Source organism: Somniosus microcephalus, chromosome 22 (genome assembly GCF_052327205.1).
Source record: "Somniosus microcephalus isolate GS21.2 chromosome 22, FLI_Smic_1.0, whole genome shotgun sequence".
Lineage (NCBI taxonomy): Eukaryota > Metazoa > Chordata > Chondrichthyes > Squaliformes > Somniosidae > Somniosus > Somniosus microcephalus.
Window position 1 is genome coordinate 32,261,316 of NC_141008.1, and position 20,926 is coordinate 32,282,241.

The 20,926-nt window shown below is 46.5% G+C and overlaps 1 protein-coding gene across 2 annotated transcripts in view; it reads right to left on the reverse strand.

Annotated features, from left to right (window-relative positions):
• Positions 1-493: 493 nt before the first annotated feature.
• The window catches only part of rnf43 (ring finger protein 43), a 206,134-nt gene continuing 185,701 nt past the window's right edge, over positions 494-20,926 (reverse strand). The window contains exons 4-10 of one of the 2 annotated variants that reach the window (XR_015073219.1): positions 15,414-15,554; positions 11,665-11,766; positions 9,737-9,907; positions 9,013-9,115; positions 6,409-7,998; positions 1,988-2,173; positions 494-922 (exon numbers count right to left, since the gene is read on the reverse strand). Coding sequence is in view for 1 of the 2 variants with exons in the window: in XM_085964426.1 (XP_085820552.1) it covers positions 2,130-2,173; positions 6,409-7,998; positions 9,013-9,115; positions 9,737-9,907; positions 11,665-11,766; positions 15,414-15,554 (2,151 nt within the window). In the remaining variant the exon portion in view is untranslated. Of the gene's footprint in view, positions 2,174-6,408; positions 7,999-9,012; positions 9,116-9,736; positions 9,908-11,664; positions 11,767-15,413; positions 15,555-20,926 lie in introns of both variants that reach the window. The other variant, XM_085964426.1, reaches the window with a different exon arrangement.

Below are 20,926 nucleotides of genomic sequence, written 5' to 3' on the forward strand. Positions count from 1 at the left end.
GAGTACCCAATTACTGTATACTGCACATTTCTTGATTTTTTTATTTTTGTTTGTTAAAAATAGCCTCGGTAGATAACCCTCTCCGTCATCCGGAATTTTTAATCAACCGGCACCATCCCGGTCCCGTCGGTGCCGGATACCAAAGAGTTTCCTGCACTGCCATTCCTTCATCATTGCTGGATCAAAATCCTGGAATTCCCTACCTAACATCATCACCACAAAGATTGCAGTGTTATAAGAAAGTCTTCTCAGGGCAACAAATGCAGCTTTGCCAGCAATGCTCACAGCTCACAAGCAAAATAACTATCAGACTTTCACATGCTCTCAATAAACCATGTTAGTAGTACATAGATACTGAAAAACTAAATAATCTATACCCAATGGGGTATAAGTCCAAAGACCTCAAGCCCAGTCTTGTACATGGGTTTTATCCCAGAAATCTGGCATTTCAGCTAGAGTCATGATAAACAAAACCAATTCAACAATCTTTGTAATTGAAAATAATTTATTTGAGCATAATCTGAATAGGGCCAGACCATCAGGTTAGTGACAGCACTGATCATTTATAAGGCACTTTACACACCCTGGTAGAGGATAAATATATTAGTAAATAAATATATTAAGAACATATTACCATAATGAAATGTCTTTCTATACAAATATAATACAACACTTTAAAAAGCTTTTTTCTTAATACAAAGTACCCAAAATATACTGAGGAGCCCTGGTAAATACAAGGCCCCGTAAGGCTACATTTGTCTTTAAGTGCTTCTACTATCTGACAGTCAGGGTCTGGTCACAAGTGCTGTAAGTCTGCAATGCCTTGGGCTGCTCTGGAAGACGAAGATGACCTTGAATAGTCCCTTCAAAAAGCCCTTGTAAGTCTCCAAACTATTGGAAGGCTATCGATGCCCTCATGTCTCTGGTGAAGTAGATAGTTGGTAATGAATTACAAGCACCAATGCCATGAAGAGCTGTTTCTGAAGATTCATGCTCCTGGATTGAGTATTTCAAAACCTTTGAAATAATTTGTTCTTTGTCTTGTAGCTACACAGCCACTTTAAACCTGCCCCTCATTCTGCCACATGTCCCCTCATCTCACCGGCTACACGGCTTCCCCACATCTGTCCCCTCATCTCACCGGCTACACAGCTTCCCCACATCTGTCCCTTCATCTCACCGGCTACACGGCTTCCCCACATCTGTCCCCTCATCTCACCGGCTACACAGCTTCCCCACATCTGTCCCCTCATCTCACCGGCTACACAGCTTCCCCACATCTGTCCCCTCATCTCACCGGCTACACGGCTTCCCCACATCTGTCCCCTCATCTCACCGGCTACACGGCTTCCCCACATCTGTCCCCTCATCTCACCGGCTACACGGCTTCCCCACATCTGTCCCCTCATCTCACCGGCTACACAGCTTCCCCTCATCTCACCGGCTACACGGCTTCCCCACATCTGTCCCCTCATCTCACCGGCTACACGGCTTCCCCACATCTGTCCCCTCATCTCACCGGCTACACGGCTTCCCCACATCTGTCCCCTCATCTCACCGGCTACACGGCTTCCCCGCATCTGTCCCCTCATCTCACCGGCTACACGGCTTCCCCGCATCTGTCCCCTCATCTCACCGGCTACACGGCTTCCCCACATCTGTCCCCTCATCTCACCGGCTACATGGCTTCCCCACATCTGTCCCCTCATCTCACCGGCTACACGGCTTCCCCACATCTGTCCCCTCATCTCACCGGCTACACGGCTTCCCCACATCTGTCCCCTCATCTCACCGGCTACACGGCTTCCCCACATCTGTCCCCTCATCTCACCGGCTACACGGCTTCCCCGCATCTGTCCCCTCATCTCACCGGCTACACGGCTTCCCCGCATCTGTCCCCTCATCTCACCGGCTACACGGCTTCCCCACATCTGTCCCCTCATCTCACCGGCTACACGGCTTCCCCACATCTGTCCCCTCATCTCACCGGCTTCTTCACACCTGCACACTTCATCCTACTAGCTTCACGGTTTCTTCACTCCTGTGACCTTCATCTCATCCTGCCAGCTATACGGCTTCTTCAGACTTGCCTCCTGTCCTGCCTGCTATGGCTTTCTTTGTCCCATCAGCTACACGGCTTCTTCACAGATCTCTTCCACATTTGATTCGGAACCTGGTTGGACAGAAAAACATAGTCAGGCATTTTGAAAACCCTTCAGTGCATTACAGGTAGTGTAACTAAGGAATGGTTCTGTTCAGCTGTGTTGAAGGTCATAAGTAATTAGGAACATGGACAATGTGCATCCTGAGCAGAACAGTCACCGACTACAATGCCAGAAACAACCTTGTAAATGTGACGAGAGGGGAGAACTTCCCGAGAGAAACAGATACCAACTATCAATACCCAGTAAAGGCTTCATTCTGCACATAGATACCTTACTTGACATGGAGTATAATCGCCATGCTAAAACAGAAATGTTTAAATCTTATTTTGGGAATATTTTGCTGAAGATGAGGTATATTAGTGCTAGTGAATGGAGAACTACCCGTGTCAAATATACAGTGTCAGCACCAAGTGCTCCCAGGTAAGTTATAGCAGAGTTAGATACAAGGTAAAGAACCCACTACACTGCCCCATAAGAGCACCCTGACTGCAGCAGTTGGTATTTTTCCACTTTCTCCACTAGCCACATTCTTTTGGAGAGTAGTTTTGTGTTGTGGGCCCTTCTACACTAGGAATTGGACTGAGCCTGCCAAAACTCCCTTCATGCAGGAAGGGTTCTTACAACCAGTAGACTGAAGAGACTTGCTCATCCAGCCCTCCGAGATTTCGGTGCTCCTCCAATTCCCCCCCTCTTGTGCATCCCCAATTTTCATCGCTCTACCACTGGCGGTCGTGCCCTCAGCTGACTAGGAATTCGCTCCCTAAAAATGTCCACCTTGCTTGCACTGTCTCTTCAAGATGCCCCTTAACCTACCCCCGACCAAGCTTTTGGTCACCTGTCCCAATAGCTCCTTGTGTGGCTCTGTGTCAAATTTTGTTTGATAACCCTCCTGCAAAGTGTTTTGGGACATTTTACTATGTTAAAGGCGCTGTATTATTCAATAGTTGTTAGTCTGGGGCTGGCTTCGAACTCTGGTGCCAGAGACGAAAGGATGTGTCTGACCCACTGCACCAAGTGTCCTCTCCCCCCACCTTGTGTTAATCGCACACGTCCTGATGAGCTACATCACATTCAGCATTTTAAGTGCATGTTCTGTAAGAGAACTTCAGTCTTCTCAGAGCCAACATGCGCCCTTACTCTGCAGAGGAGCACCACAGCTCCCAGCCAACTGCACGGGGGCTGCACAGTTGCTTTAGACCATCACTACTGTTGAGGTGTGCATGTTTATGCAACAGTCACAATAACACAAGAGCTACAATATATTTTTAGAGAATGGACTATCAAGTTTCAATATTTTTGCCTATTTGGCCTAAAAGGGACTTTCAGGTTAATTTATATTATACTTACTATTGCTATAAAATTGAATTCCATTCAATTCACACAGTTAACTCCAGGAACAAACAAGATATTCAGGATTTTGATTTGGACTTTTACTTGGGATACTCAATTAAGTAGTTAACAGAATTGTGTAGACTCTCAATACCAAAGCAGTTTTACAAAATGGCGGGGGTCCGTAGCACTTCAACAAGTCACACCTATAATGTGGGTTGGTTTCATTCACTGAACACAGCTGGGGTCCTAGCTGGTCAGTCAATGCAGTTTCCGTGGCACCTGCATGGTTTTGGGGGGGGGGGGGGGGGGGGGGGGGGAAGAAAAGAGAGGTTTCTGATTGGCAGTTCAGTGAGGCACTCCTTGACACAAAACTCGAGGAAGAACAGAAACTTTTGGCTTTCTTTCTCTCACCAAGTGACGTTTGAACCGTCTGCAGCAGCTTTGAGTGGGAAAGAAATCAGCAGGAGAGTTAGAGTGCTCATCGTCAGTCTGCCTCCCGGAAGATGGGGCAAATGGAGCATGCGGCACATACAATGATACTGTTTCGGCCCCTGGGTCATAGAACTAGATATCAGGCAGTAGAAATATACACCTGATCAATGGGAATGCAGTATCGGCTTATTGGAGTGACCAGTGATTCTGAACTCTAGAGATTATCTGGCACGGATCTAAAATTTGTAACACGGACATATTCTTCAATGGTGCTGGAACCCGAGGGAAGTCCTGATTTTAACAGAAGCACTGCCTTTTAAAAAAGGGGAAATCTAATTTTCTAGAAGCTGCAGGGCAAAGTGGATCAGTCGTTGTTTCTCCAACAGGGTGCCGGTGCTTCTGCTGGTAAAGCACCTCCTCTACGTGCCTAACTGTGATACCACGGTCATCCGAGATTAATAAACAGACAAGTTAATCATTTGCACTCCGTCAATATTTACATGGTAGTGACCGTATCAGTGGCCCCAACACACTCCCTCGGAGACAGAGCATTCCCTGCCCCCTGCCTCTCCCCAAGGCAATGACCACTGGAGTCCAGTCCCAGGTGACAAAAGCCCTTCAGTACTTCCCCAAGTGGACATTTGTCATGTGTGATTCTAGACAGTGGGTGTCAACCACTCTTTGCATCGTGGAGGACATCAGCAGGGGTCACGAAAGCGGGAGCAGGAACTCTACCTCCCTCAGGGTCTTGGAGGCAAATTGTAGCACCTAAACACTACAGAAGAGAGCAGTTATCCCAGCAATGACCAAGAATCAAACTTGGGGACTGCTGCTCTGTTACACTCTGACCTGACTTCTTGGGGGCTCCAATCATGGCACTTCTGGCTTGGCATCTCTCACACACTCCAATTCACAGGGTGCTGCTAATTACTTTTGTAACATGTGTGAATTTTCTTTCATTTTGATGAGGGATGCCAGTGCTGGGAAATTAAACACTTTGCATTTCAAGGACCCAGTGTCAGCATAAACTGCTCCCAGGTCAGCTACAGCACAGGTTAGATACAGAGGAAAGAAAGCTCCCTCTACATTGACCCATCAAACACTCCCAGGGTGGGTTTAGCACAGGTTAAATGGAGGAGATCTCTCTCTATTTCGGCAGTATGACATGATTCCATTTCCCACATCAGTATCAGAGTAAGATCAATTCAGTGCCAATTGATGCTGAAAAATAATTATTGCCCTCTGGGCCTGTGGCCACGAAGAACTGGGTGAGATTGACTAAACTCACTTCATGTAGTACTCTTACACCAGCAGAGAAGGGGTGTCTAGTTTCTGAATTGTGTGACTGGACAGTAGGTATGAACTAGCTTGCATGTAGAAAATGCCAAAACGGATGACAGCAGATTAACTTAAAGCTATCGTTCTACATGGCGATACCAAAGCTGTATGTCTACCTGTATGACTAGTTCTATCCTGTAGCTAGGTTGCGACACAGATTAGCAAGTGTATACCCACACAACTCCACAAACCCCAACACATGCAGGGGCAACATTCTGCTCCTCCAGTGCACTGATACTTAACTAGCTGAGTCCAGTTCAAGCTGCTGCTGATTTTAAATCTCCTCTCCCTGTATCTACTTCTCTGATTTTAAGTCACGAGCTTGTGTTGAAGTGAGAGGGGCGAGTTGCCGTTTCGATATCCCAGTGGCAGGGCAGCTGAATGGGACAGCAGCTGACAGGACTACGTTCCGACAACCATACTCTCCCGTTACCATCAATTCCATTTTTATGCAAAGGTCTCTCTAAAATCCTAGGTATGCCCTTGAGGGTCTGCAAAACAAGTTTCAAAATGAAGTAAAGCAGCTTAAATCGGGGAAATAAACAGTATAAAATGCAAAATTGTACGATGCACGACTCTCCTCGATACACTAAAATAACAGAATGTCACTCACTTTCTTTCCATACGCTGACTTTAACGGAAGATCGTTTCTTACACTGGGAAACATGCTGAGGTTTCAAAACTCTGCACAGTCTGAAACACACAGCTATTCTGCTGGCTTTTTAGCACTCAGTCCACCTGACCCCCACAGGAATCTCTCCCTCAGACTCAAGGAAATAAAATCCTCAAGGATAAAATCCAATTACAAAAGGCTGCATTTGCCTCATCAATATTGAATGCATAGCCAGTCACGGACGATGGCATAGGGTGCTTGCCACGTAACCTGAAATCTCCTGCAGCCATTTAATGCAATTAGCACCTTAGGCTCCCTACTCCGTTTTCCTTAGCGCCATGTTGAAACAACTACACTCTGATCTGAACTCATGGCTTTTCCTTTGAGAAACACCCTGCATCACCGTGGATCGTTATCCCTCCCATGCCGTTTCCAGCAATAAAAAATACAAGTTAAAAATTCAACACAGACAAAAATCAAATCAAAAATATTTCCGACTTTGTGAAAAAGAGGTGCGTTCCTGCCTACCTGGATTGTTGGGGATTGCCTGGCAGTAGAAGGACTCGTCTTGTACTGGGTCTCCATCACAGCATCCTTCAGTACAACCGCCTTGCAATGAGTGGCCTTGATCAATGTTGTTTACGTGCTGCTCCCCAGCCAACTGCGGCTCAGAGCCAACCCGATACAGTCGCTGCTGGCAGAGGGGGCTGGGGCACTCACAGAATGGGAACCGCCACTCAGCTGAGGCTCCACTGTTGAGGATTAAAGGGATTGGCACTGATGGCTGAATTTCGGGAGGGTGGCACTGCCTCCCACTGTTCCCGTAGTGAATGTGCACTCTACAGTCCTCCAGGGCATCGCAGTCCTGATGGAAGTAAACCACTGGCGGATCCATCTGAAAGCTTCTTTTCCGCCTCCTCCTCCTCCTGTTGCTGGTCCGATTGGGTTTATTTTCTGAAGGCACTTGATCAGGTTTGGCACAGACTGCCCCGCTCTCGCCCCTCTCCACATCCACATTTTGTAGCGAGGTTTCAGGAAGACAGAGTCCAGGGGGAAGCAACAGGTGGCGCTCCAAGCAGTGACACGGGACAGGGTGAGGGGTGTACTGGGATTGACAGCTGAACTCCGGCTGCTGCTGGCAGTGCTGAACGTCGCTCATGTACCCCTCTAGCAGCTCGTCTTCCTGTTGCTGCGAGAGGCTCCTGCCAGGGCTCGTACAGTGCTCTCCTTTAGGACTCGGGTGAGCATCGCTGTAGTGATGATGCCGATGATGGTGGTAGTGAGTGTGGCTAAGCACGTGGTCTTCCTGAGGACCACTGACCGAGTCCAGTGACTTGGGTCTCTGCTCTTCAAAGGACAAGCCCTTCATACTCTGCCCATTTTCCCCACAGTACACAAGGGGATCATACTCACTGCTCAGAGAGCTACGGAAAGTTGACTGGCTTCCATAAATACAATGATTACTGATGTCTGTACAGTCCAGCGTTGAATCGCTGGAGGAGCAGTGGCAAGGCCCTGAGCTGGAGTCACTACCTGGGCTGTCTGCTAGGTATCCACTGCGCACCGAACAGTTGATACCAAAACTGTCCCCAGAACAGCTGTGGTTGTCATGGTTGCTGGTGACCTGTGAATGTGCAGGAGCACAGTTAGGCTTTAAATTATGTGACGATAGCAGTGCACTGCATGCAGAAAGTTGCTGTTGCCTGCAGGGAGGTTTATGCAGACATGGTCGATGAAGAGATTGGTCTGGCCAGGGTGGGCCTTTTCGAACAGTAAAAGGTCGGTGGTGCCTGTAGTAAACTCCTTGGCCATCACCACGGCGATAGTTGCACCTGTGCAAGGCTGAAGACTGCTGCGGCCTCGTGGCCACATATCTCATGGTGTTAAACCCGACGCGGTAGACCTCCGGAGTAACAAAGTAGTGGCCGGGGGGAGCAATTTGCATCCCCGAAGTCCTGGAATTGTTCAAGTGGGGAGCCCTGGAAGGAAGGGCAGTGTTTGGCCTGTGAAGGTGGGCATGGCCAGGGTATCGCCTGAGCAAATGGATATGCTGGTTCAGTTGAGCAGCTGGAGTGGCTCGATCATGGACGTCCTGTTGTGCAACAGATGAACTTCCTTCTGAAAATAAGATGGAGCAACACACCAACAGTGACTACTAAGGCTGAACATTTCCATCGATCTCCAATCACATTCCTGAGGCCCGTAGGTCAATACAGCTTTACAGAGAGCATCGCACAGCGCAATGCGACCAGGCTCCGAACCAATGTGTAGAATGTAGATCAGTGGGTCAAACTCTAATTGGCACGCAGCTCTCACCTCCCATTACAACTGAACAAGACACGGCACACATTCCGGCTCTGTATGTGCACGCAGATGGCTTGGCTTGGCCCCTTGGAGATAGGACTGTGCAGCCTGGAAGCAACCGGAGCTGAAAATCTGGACTTGTTTAGCGTTTATTCATTTGTAATTTAAAGCACAATCCCCCAACAGGAAGAACATAAGAAATAGGAGCAGGCCATACGGCCCCTCAAGCCTGCGCAATCAGATCATGGCTGACTCAACCTCAAGTGCACTTTCCCCGCATGATTCCCATATCCCTGGATTCCCTTAGAGTCCAAGAACAGGGCTAATGATGTTGCTGCTTCTGTTCTGAATGCTCTCCGGTTTTATTCGAGAGTGGGGTGAATTTGGACATTGGCTGCAGTACTAAACAACTGGAGAATGGTAAATTTTACCCATTCAATTGTTCTAAAATTGCCGACATGTTTTCCTGATTCCGGCCACAGATCTGCTCTAGTGTTATGGGAAGGCTCCGCTGGCCAGCAAGGTGAGAATCACACTCACTGCCCGAGTGTAGCCCAGAATGAAACAACATCCCTGGCGGCGCCAGATATTTATATTTGTTTTTCCCTCTGGAGACAGTGAAATGAACCACCTCTGCAGCTGGTTGTCATGTCAGCCAGAAACACTGCCTTCAGAGGTATGTATACCGCTTCACTTACATTATCATATAAATCAGATTTTTTACCCCGGCCATTCCCGCCCCTCACTATTTCACAAACAGCATCGAACCCGAATTGGGATTCACCTCCCTCAACAATACCTACATGTGAACTCCGAACTTTTACCTACCAATGATGTTGTACATGCAGAGGGGGCAGGTGCGATGCTGCAGAAGCCAGGGATCCACACATTCCTTGTGGAATTCATGGAAACAAGAAATTATCCGTAGATCCTACAAAGACAAATCAGTCATAAGGATAAGTAATACATCCAGTGAGCACACAGCACTAAACATAGGGACAACAACAGGAGTCAGCTACTTCATAGAACGGCACAAACACATTTTACAATGAGTGAGAAGCTTTTACCAAACTGCCAGGACAAGCTTCTGGATGGTTGGGATACCAAGTATTTCTATATCAAGCAACAGAATGTCCAAGGGATTACTGAGGCTTTAATCCAGCCCAGAAGAGATCAAGATCTCCCTCGCTCTCTGATGAGCAAACTAGGTAGCACAGCTAGACAACACTGTCCTTTCACCTCTGTGGCCAGACTTAAATCCAGCCATCTGTTGCTCTCTAAATGAAGGAAGTTTGCACAGTTTCAATCCAGAACTCAGTCCATCTGGGCCCACTGTATAAAAACAGGGACAATATAAACGAGAATCAAAAACCAACTGGGGACAAACTATTTATCGAAGGCCACTGGGATGAGAAATTAAACCATTTTGCCCTTTGACAATGAAGATTCACCCTTTCTGCTACAGTCTACAGGTTACAAGGAAGAACAATGAAATCCACTAGCACTCGATCCCCATAAACGAACAGTGCAATTGGCTATGAATTCTTCTCACCTGCCCATCAGCAAACTCCTCCAGACAGATAGCACATACCGGCTCCGATATGCTGCTGCTCTGAGAATCGAGGCTGCTCTGGCGTTCCTGATCCTGAGACCGGCACCGGGAGCGGTAACGGCGTGTCGCTAGCCGGCTGATTGCATTGATCGTCTGCTGCTGCAAGGAATCCTGGGACGGAAGGAGGTAACTGAATGTCGGCATGCAAAGTTTTATGTAGTCATTAAGAATTTCACTGACAGTACCGCCTTTAAGATAGAAAAAATGACTCGGGAGCCATTGATCCTGGAGTAGTGGGTGGATTTGGCGCTGGAGAGTAAGGCCCAGTGGCACGTGATGTGGTCCAGCCAAATCTGGTGAGGGATGGCTAAACCAATTGTGCACCAGATATGCTCAAGTCTGCACCCTTTGGATTTGAGGGAGTGAAAATGGGTGCCATTCCCAGATATGTTTGGTAGCAGATCATGTTAGGTAGCAAAAGATGATCTGTTGAATATAAAGGCTGCTGAGGTGGGGAAATGAAGGACAAGGAGGAGCCATTTATAGTTATGGCGGGGAGGTGAGTAAAAGAAGGGGTGAGGGCAGAGCGCGCGAAATGGGACGGGCTTGGTTGAGGGTCCTATCTACCATGGCGGAGAAGAACTCATGGCTGACCTCATCTTTCCACTAAATACAGTGCAGCCCTTTGGTTTTAATACTGACTTCAACAATTTCATACCTTCACTATCGCTCCCATTTCCACTCTGGCAATGTAGGAAGGGAGTGCGCCGATGTTTCTAGGGAAGAAGAGAATGAGCAGGTTTGTACTTTGGGAAGGGACCTCCCCAGTCGGAACACTGCTGGCAGGGTGGTTAGCATCCTTTGTGTCAACCTGATTTTTTTCTCCCACTCCTAGGCCACTGGAGCCTGCTCCCCATTGCCAGTTTTCACACTTCCCTTTCTAACTGCCCCATCCCCTTCTTAGCTATTCACACACTCTGTCTCATATATGTCATTTCATGCCTCCTCATTGCCTACTCTCCAGCTGAGCACTTTACAAGTCATTCCATTTCTTTTCCTATGTGTGTGGCTGTTGTGTTTGTTCTTTCCCTTCCCCTTGTTCTGTTTCTTTCTAAATGCTGTTCATCTGCAATATCTTCCAGTTCTGAAGAATTCTCTTCACAGGTGCTGTCTAACCTCCTGAGTGCTTCCAGTGTTTTCTGTTTTTAAATAAAAGAGTTGGGTATAGTACAGATTAGAGGTAGAGTAAAGCCCCCCACCCCCAACCACCGTGCTCCAAACATCTGCTTTAACCTCAACCTTAGGAAAGCATCTCCTACTTTGCCAAGATAATATTGTCAATTTGGTGGGCAAGTACGGGCAGTTTATGGTGTGTATTCAAAACTTTTATGAACGGATCATATGGGGTCCTTACAGCCATGGAAGACCTGATGGCACTGGTCTTGGGCCAGATTTGAAACTAAATCCCAGAAGTGGAAGTACAATGTGCACCACTCCGATCCCAGAGAGATTTCTAGGTGCTTGCAATCATGCTGTACGGCATGATCCCCACGGCAAGCCTCAGACCCAAATACAAGCAAATTTTAGATTCCAAGCACCAACCAGTAATCACCAAGTCCAAAGCCTTTGTAGCCATGATGCAGATAGTTAACAGCACATTTCAGACTGGCAGTTATCTCAAGTGATGTGTACAGTGGAATTATTGTGGTCCCCTTTATAAAACACTAGTATTATTAGGGCATAGCACAGAAAGAAGTTGACATTATCACATGGTAGAGTAGCAACATAGAACCCTGAGGGGCCATGGGCGCAGGAACACAAGTATCCACTCTGATGTAAACCAAATGTAAAGTTACATGACTGGGCTAAGGTTCAACAGAAAACTAATAGCCAGGACAACTACAAATTGGAGGGTCCACTGCTCTCACCCGGGTCCGGTTCTGCTTGCATTTGATTCTCACTGCCAGGATCATGACAACAACGGAGAAAGCAACAATCAGAGTCATTAGGATCCCCACATCGTAGGCTGGCTGAAGAGAGGAGAGAAAAAGAGAGATAATTACTGACGGAAACACATACAGAGGCTATTCCATCACACAGTGTTAACACTTGCTCAGCAACATGATTGCGCACAAGGCAGCAAGCAGCATCATTAGAAATCTATGGACCCCTCTCTCTGAAAGTTGTCAAACCAGTTCTTGCAGAAATCACGCCTGCTACACCCCAATTAAGTGAACAAAATTTTAAAGAGTGGTGTTAAGACTTCTCTTACTTTGAGGAGAAAAGCCATGGAAGTAAAGAAATCAGGGGAAGGGGGGGATGCTCAGTACTAAATACCACAGGAATGCGAACACTACCTGATGTGTAAGGCTACCGCTGTGCAAGGTCTTGCAGGAACCACGGCCCTTGTCATTTTCCCTCATTTGGACGAGTGGACAATTTTTTGGTGGGTGGATGATAAATAGCTGCGATAGCACAACAGAGATATTGTGATCGATAAACTTCATGGGTAGCCCACATCATCACCGTTACGTCACAGGAAAAGGCACCCACACAGTCAAGGCTACATTTCCAGGAACGCTGAGTAGACTGGATATGCCACAGGAATATCAAAGAGCATTCCCAGCAGTTACTAGCTGTCTGTGACTCATTCCCCATCACCTGTACATCTGCATTTTGTTGAAGGATTTGCTTTGTAACAGAAATGAAACGAAATAATAGCTGTGTCTGAATCCCTGTTGAGACTCGCCGGGCCTATCTAGTACAATGGAAGGTAGTGCACAGTAACCAACCCTACACTGAACTGCCTGAAGGCTGATCACACAGAAGAGGAAGAAGATGCCTATTCAAGTTTGTAGCAGTTAAATACCACCATCTGTACATGTTTATTGGGATGTGACCCTCATCTCACAGTCACCTACAATATAGTCTTCAACGGCCAGAATTTGTATCTTATCTGTGCTCCAGCCTTCAATTCCCCATCAAGCTCCATTTGGAATATGCAGTTCTAAGCACGCAATAACAGGAAGGATATTGTTGCTTTTGAGATGGGACAGAAGGCAAACATATATCATTCTGGATATCAGGAATTTAAGTTATGAGGAGAGGTTATGGAAGCAACCCACTTGATTGGCACCCTATCCACCACCTTAAACATTCACTCCTTCCACCACCGGTGTACTGTGGCTGCAGTGTGTACCATCTACAAGATGCACTGCAGCAACTCGCCAAGGCTTCTTCAGCATCACCTCCCAAACCCACGACCTCTTCCACCTAGAAGGACAAGGGCAGCAGGTGCTTGGGAACACCACCACCTCCAAGTTCCCCTCCAAATCACACACCATCCTGACTTGGAAATATATCGCCGTTCCTTCATCGTCGCTGGGTCAAAATCCTGGAACTCCCCCCCCCCCCCTAACAGCACTGTGGGAGTACCTTCACCGCATGGACTGCAGCGGTTCAAGGCGGCGGCTCACCACCACCTTCTCGAGGGCAATTAGGGATGGGCAATAAATGCTGGCACTGCCTGCGACGTCCACATCCCAGGAACGAATAAAAAAAAAGTTGGGCTTGTTTTCTTTGGAAAAAGGAGATTTCCAGGTGACCTAATTGAAGTTTTTGAGATTATGAAGGGAATTAACAAAATTGCTCCAGGTGCATTGTTCATTGTGGTGAATGGTTTACGTACCAGTAGGCCCAGGTTAAAAATAATGTGCGTTTATACAGGGCTTCACAAAAGGTGAAGAGGAAGGGAGCAAACATTGAGCAGGATTTAGTAGAAGTGACTGAAGGCATGTTTCTTTTTGAAGGTGGAGGGAGAGCGATGGCAAAGCAGTAAGGTTTTAGGGAAAGAGTTCCAGAGTGCAGGGCCAAGAATGCTGAAGGAGGAACCTATTCACCCAAAGGATAATATTGGGGAATTAGTCACCAGGGAAAGGGCATTGAGGCAGGTGGTATAAAATGGTTTAAGATATATTTCTGGAGAGAGAAGGAACTGAGGGACATGGAGAGAAGATGATACGTTTCAAAGGTGATCTTTGAAAAATGGACCGATTTTGTTTTTTGCAAATCTCTGCAGAATATCAGTCAGTACAGGGTTCATCTTAATGAAGACTGGGTGGCAGACCTTGGAAAATTATAGTTTTTTTTTTTTTAGATGTCCCACAATGTTTTAGATTCCTTGTAAGGAGAGGTTGTGTGCTGACCCACATACGAATTAGGAGCAGGAGTAGGCCACTCGGCCCTGCGAGCCTGCTCCACCATTCAAGAAGATCATGGCTGATCTGATTACTCCACATTCCCGCCTACCCCGATAACTTTTCACCCCCTTGCTTACCTTTCACCCCCTTGCTTACCTTTCACCCCCTTGCTTACCTTTCACCCCCTTGCTTACCAAGAATCTGTCTACCTCTGCCTTAAAAATATTAAAAGGCTCCGCTTCCACCGTCCTCTGAGGAAGAGAGTTCCAAAGACTCAAGACCCTTTGTGAGAAAAAAATTTCTCCTCATCTCTTAAATGGGCGAGCCCTTATTTTTAAACAGTGACCCCTAGCTCTAGATTCTCCCACAAGCCTCCAGGTGGAAATGCTGCCAGCTCTGACTTCCAGTGACATGCTGGGGGCTCCAGATGTGATCCATGATGCAGTACTGCCCCCCCCAACCTTCCCCAAAACCAGGCCGCACAGGGAGGGGTTACAACATATTTAAAACAAAAATTTCAAAGTTTGACGGGAGGTAGGTGGATTAAGGAGATGAATTATCAAAGAATGACTACAATTCTGCCAGCTTCTTTCCCTGCCTACTTAACACAATGTGACTTGAGATCTGTACACCCCAATGAGGAGAGTTGGGATCTGGATTTGCTTGAATAATCCTAAATTTGGAATATTTTAACCGGACAAAGCTCTGACAGTATGTGAGTGGAATTGGAGGCTCCATTGGGCCACTATTATTCTCCTCAATAAATGGATAAGGTTTCAGGAAATGCTCTCAGCTGAATGAATAGAGAAGGCTTTTTGTTTACCTTAAAGTGCTCCCAGCCTGCAGTCACACTTCCTACCTCAGACTCATTTCCAGATTTATTTAGAAGGTTTTAGACTTTCTATTGAAAAACATAATTAACAAGGAATTATTTTGAGGCCGTGTGTAGACAGACCCCGGGAAATGTCCATCCACATGTCGGCTGTCCTATAATTAGCTCAGTGAGGCCACAAATGTTTCAGACTTTCTGGAAACCAAGGCTTTCAGAAAAGGTTTATAAACAAGTTATGTAGATGCCCTCACTCCTAACCGCTCACTTCTCTTGCCCATCTTTGGGACCTCTATGAAAATAGCTGGAAATGAATTCTGAGTAAGTTGACTAAAGACGCTTTACATACAGCTTTGGAACAACTAAGGTGCTATTCAAGGTAGCCATTGTTGAAGAGATAACTGGAGGCAGCTTGGCCATTGGAGTAATAGGAACCCATTCTCAGTTGGACAACGCACCAAGCATTACTAAATAGCATGTGGCTGAATGGGACCCCGATTTGTACACAGTTCCGTGCTGGTTTTAGGTTGCATATGCATGAGTTGGGACCTTGCACAAACCCATAGTTCATTCGAATCCCTCCCTTCGCCCTGGTAAGCACACCCTTCCAAGTGTTTAGCTGAGGTTTAGGTTCTGATGCGAGACTTACCCGACCCAGCGTGTCGTTCTTGACATGAATCCTGACCACTGCTTCGCCATTGGTGTTGATGACCTTCATCAGCTGGGCAGCATCCTGGTCTTTGATCAGGATAACGGGACGAGGTAAAAGGTCCTCCGGATTCTGTTTTAGCTACGGGCAGGAGGAGAAGCCACGTGAAGGAGCATCTCACTGGAGGGCTGAGGAGTGCTCCTGTGCCCAACAACAATCACTAGTGTGTAACACATCATTTTAAAAGCTTTTCAACACACAATTAACAGCTGCTCTCTACAACTTAAGCCTCTGCATTTCTTGAAGTGCTCACCACACATGACAAGGATACAGAAAACAAAAGGCACGCAGAGTTTATGAGCTACAAAGGGTTTCAGCACTTAGGGCTAAAATGGTACAAAAACATAGAAAGATTACCAATTGCCATGGACTCTGTTTCACATCAATGGAGGCAGAATTTACCCATACTCCTCAGTGGAAATACTATAGGTTACAGGGATTCTACTTTCAGTGAACCTTGTGGGTAAACTCAGCCTCCATCACTTTAGGAACCTGACACACTCAACCTGTGGAGGCAGCGAGAGAGAAACCAAGACCCACAGCCCATGTGTGACACCGATAACAGCTCAACCATACACACTAAACAACTCATTATTTCCCTCACTGCCACTACAGTTTTCCATTCATCTCACATTTCCTTTTGAATATTAGGATTAGACGAGAGGCCTTCCTCTCAAACATCTCCGATTTTTATTAAACTCCCATCAGTATTGCCCAGAGCCTGGTCATTTTCCTCCCTTGTTTTGTTGATGATTCTTACGGTGCTCTCCAGCTGGTGCAGGTGCCCAGTAGAGATTTGATGCTTCACAAGACAGATTTCCCTGACCTGTGTGATTAACTTCTGAGCCAGTCTGACTAGATTTGGAAATTATCTATTTGAGGAAAGAACGGTTGTCATTTCCTGATCCACTATATTACAACCAACATATTCACCAGAAGGACCAGTTGGGGCTTGAACATCCCATCTGCTACTTACAAGGATAACATTCATCTCTCGATTTCCTCTCTCTATCAATTCTCTTGCTTCCTTCTTACATTCTCGCTCACTTGAAACAACTGCAACTAATTTACACAGGGCTCTCAGCTCTCCTGTTTTGTGAGTCAACACTTAGGTTATTTATGATCTCCTTATTCAGTCACTGTGGTCTCTCACTCTTCCCTTATCACAACGATTTGACATTTTTCCATCGTTTTCCACCGTCAATATTCACTCCATCCTCCACAGTAAACTCCTGCCCTTAGCTTCAAAGTTCACTCTAGTAATATACTTGCATGGATTGAGGATTGGTTAACAGACAGAAAACAGTGAGTAGGAATAAACAGTCATTTTCGGGTTGGCAGGTGGTGACTAGTGGGGTACCGCAAGGATCAGTGCTTGGGCCTCAGATATTCACAATCTACATCAATGATTTGGATGAGGGGACCAAATGTAATATATCCAAGTTTGTTGTTGATACAAAGCTAGGTGGGAATGTAAGTTGTGAGGAGGATGCAAAGAGGCTTCAAGGGGATATAGACAGGCTAAGTGAGTGGGCAAGAACATGGCAAATTGAATATAATGTGGAGAAATGTGAAGTTATCCACTTTGGAAGGAAAAATAGAAAAGCAGAGTATTTCTTAAATGATGTGAGATTGGGAAATGTTGGTGTTCAGAGGGACCTGGGTGTCCTTGTACACAAATCACTGAAAGTTAACATGCAGGTACAGCAAGCAATTAAGAAAGCAAATGGTAGGTTGGCCTTTATTACAAAAGGATTTGAGTATAAGAGCAAAGATGTCTTACTGCAATTATATAGGGCCCTGGTGAGACCACACCTGGAGTATTGTGTACAGTTTTGGTATCCTTACCTAAGGAAGGATACACTTGCCATAGAGAGAGTGCAACAAAGGTTCACCAGACTGGTTCCTGGGATGGGGGGTCTGTCCTATGAGGAGAGATTGAGTAGACTAGGCCTGTATTCACTAGAGTTTAGAAGAATGAGAGGGGATCTCATTGAAACATACAAAATTCTTACAGGGCTTGACAGGGTAGATGCAGGGAGGATGTTTCCCCTGGCTGGGGAGTCTAGAACCAGGGGTCACGGCCTCAGAATAAGGGGTCGGCCATTTAGGACTGAGATGAGGAGAAATTACTTCACTCAGAGGGTGGTGAATCTTTGGAATTTTCTTTCCCAGAGGGCTGTGGAGGCTCAGTCATTGAGTATATTCAAGACAGAGATTGATAGATATTTGAATATTAATGGAATCAAGGATCAAGGGATATGGGGATAGTGCAGGAAAGTGGTGATGAGGTAGAAGATCAGCCATGATCTTATTGAATGGCCTACTCCTATTGCTCATGTTCTTATGTAGTAAACCCAGTATATCACCGGTGACCTGCTCCAGTCCCACTGGTACCCCTGGTTTCTTTGCGGTAGCTTTACAATCCTCGACAATAGTTAGGGTCCCAGATATTTATGCAGTCCTATTGCAGTTGCTCACTTGTTGCAAGATGTTTGACAACATTGATCCAGGCAACTTGTTCATTTTGGTGAAGGGCTCAGATTGCAGGGGGACACAGTTAAACATTAAGTAATTAAGAGAAAGAATGAAAGACCGAGCCCACTTCTCAACAATTACAGAAAGAGTAACCAGAATCTACCGAATCTAACATAGAATCTACAGAAACAGATCATTCGGCCCAACTGGTCTATGCCAGTGTTTATGCTCCACATGAGCCTCCTCTCACTCTAATTATCTAAGTTACCAGGGAAGGGCGTTGAAGCAGACAATATAAATGGAGTCGAGGCAATTAGATGAGTTTTTGGAGAAAGAAGGGATTGAAGGACATGATGGGTAGGTGCGGTCGAACCCTAAAAAAGGCACAGGTTTGTTGGCCAAACGGCCTTTTTTCTTTTCCTAAAAATTCCGATGTTGTTTTGTGCTGCCTTTCCACTTATAACGTTGGATTGCTGGGTGTAGCATGAAGCCGTGAAGTTCGATTCATTTTAGTTTCTCATCTGAAAGCCACGTATGAGAGTCAGGCTTAAAATGGTTTGCACCAAATTTACCATCAACTGCCTGGCCTGCAGTATCTGGCATTTGGACTCTCAGCCTGGGCGGATAAACTAGCTCTTCCATAATAGAAAACTACTTATCCACTTTGGACATTCTGTTGTTAAATTTAAATTATGTATGAATTTATGCCTCTTGCTTTAAGTCCTTTAAGTGCTGATAATTAGCACCAACACAATCCCATTGAATGAATACCAGGTCATTTTAATCTTGTTTTTTCCCATCTCTGGAACTGTAACGATAGCAAAATACTGCAGATGCTGGAAATCCGAAATAACAGAAAATGCTGGAAAAACTCAGCAGGCCAGGCAACATCCGTGGAGAGAAATTAGAGTCAACGTTTCGGGTCAAAACCCTTTATCAAGACTAAAGAAGCACAGGGAGTGAAATAGATTAAGAGGCTGGGCTGGGCGAGAACAAGAGAGAAGAGACATTAAGAGCTATTCAAAACGAGACGAGATGGTGATAGGACTAGTGGAGACAAAAGACAGCCCTAGATTAGGTGTGAAATGCGCTGGCAGAGTGGGAGACAGCTGCCATGTGGGAGAGAGAAAAAAAAAGGGAAGGGGGTGGGGAGAAACCAAAACAAAGGTGTGGATAAAAAATATAAGTAAAAATGTAATAGGGGCCGAGGTTATGATCTGAAATTGTTGAACTCGATATTGAGTCCGGAAGGCTGTAAAGTGCCTAATCGGAAGATGAGGTGCTGTTCCTCGAGTTTACGTTGAGCTTCCGTGGAACAATGCAAGAGGCCAAGGACGGTGAGGTCCGAGTGGGAATGGGACGGTGAATTAAAATGACAGGCGACCGGAAGCTCGGGGTCACCCTTATGGACTGAACGGAGGTGTTCCGCAAAGGGGTCACCCAATCTGCATTTGGTCTCCCCAATGTAGAGGAGACCACATCGTGAGCAGGGAATACAGTATACTAGATTGCAAGTAGTACAAGTAAATCGCTGTTTCACCTGGAAGGGGTGTTTGGGGCCCTGGACAGTGGGAAGGTAGAAGGGCAGCTGTTACATCTCCTGTGCTTGCACGGGAAGGTGCCAGGCGAAGGGGAAGGGGTGCTGGGGGTGATAGAGGAGTGGACTAGGGTGTCTCGGAGGAAGCGGTCCCTACGGAATGCTGAAAGGGGAGGGGAAGATGCGTTTGGTGGTGGGATCACGTTGGAGGTAGCGGAAATGGTGGAGGATGATCCGTTGAATGTGGAGGCTGGTGGGGTGAAAGGTGAGGACAAGGGGAACCCTATCGTGGTTCCGGGAGGGAGGGGCAGGGGTGAGGGCAGAAGTGCGGGAGATAGAACGGACACGGTCGAGGGCCATGTCAACCACGGTAGAGGGGAATCCTCGGTTGAGGAATAAGGACGACATGTCGGAAGCACTGGTGTGGAAGGTGGCATCGTTGGAGCAGATCTGGAACTGTAACGTGGCTTTCATAGAACTAGTCACATATCCCTGTTCCTCCTGAGAATAGAATCCACGCTTGAGCACTCAGATGCAGTAACCAGCTCAGTGTTTGTACTCCAGTTGTGAGCAGCTGTAGGTTGGGTTGGGCCTATACTCATTGGAGCTTAGAAGAATGAGAGGGGATCTTATTGAAACATATAAGATTCTGAAGGGATCGAAAGGGTAGATGCAGAGAGGATGTTTCCCCTCGTGGGGGAATCTAGAACTAAGGGGCATAATTTCAGAATAAGGGGGCACCCATTTAAATCGGAAATGAGGAGGAATTTCTTCTCTTAGAGGGTCGTGTCTCTTTGGAATTCTCTTCCCCAGAGAGCTGTGGAGGCTGGGTCATTGAATATATTTAAGGTGGAGATAGACAGATTTTTGAACGATAAGGGAGTCAAGGGTTATGGGGAGCGGGCAGGGAAGTGGAGCTGAGGCCAAGATCAGATCAGCCATGATCTTATTGAATGGCAGAGCAGGCTTGAGGGGCCAAATGACCTACTCCTGCTCCTACGTCTTATGTTCTTATATTTAAGGGGCCCAAAAGGTGCAACACTTGGTGTTTCTAGATTCTTGGCTGAGTGGTCGATAGGCTCTGTTGTAGCATTCTTGCCTCTAAGTAGGAGGTTGTGAGCTTGAGCCCCACTCTTGACTGAGGCCATAATCTAGGCTGACACTTCAGTGCAGTATTGAGGAAGTGCTGCTTTGTCAGAAGAGCCATTTTTCAGATCAGATATTAAGTTGAGTGTTTTTAAAAAATGTATTCATTCCAGGATGTGGGCATCGCCGGCAAGGCTAGCATTTAGCGCCCATCCCTATTTGCCCGAGAAGGTGGTGGTGAACCACCTTCTTGAACCACTGCAGTCCGTGTGGTGAAGCTACTCCCACAGTGCTGTTAGGGAGGGAGTTACAGGATTTTGACCCAGCGACGATGAAGGAATGGCGATATATT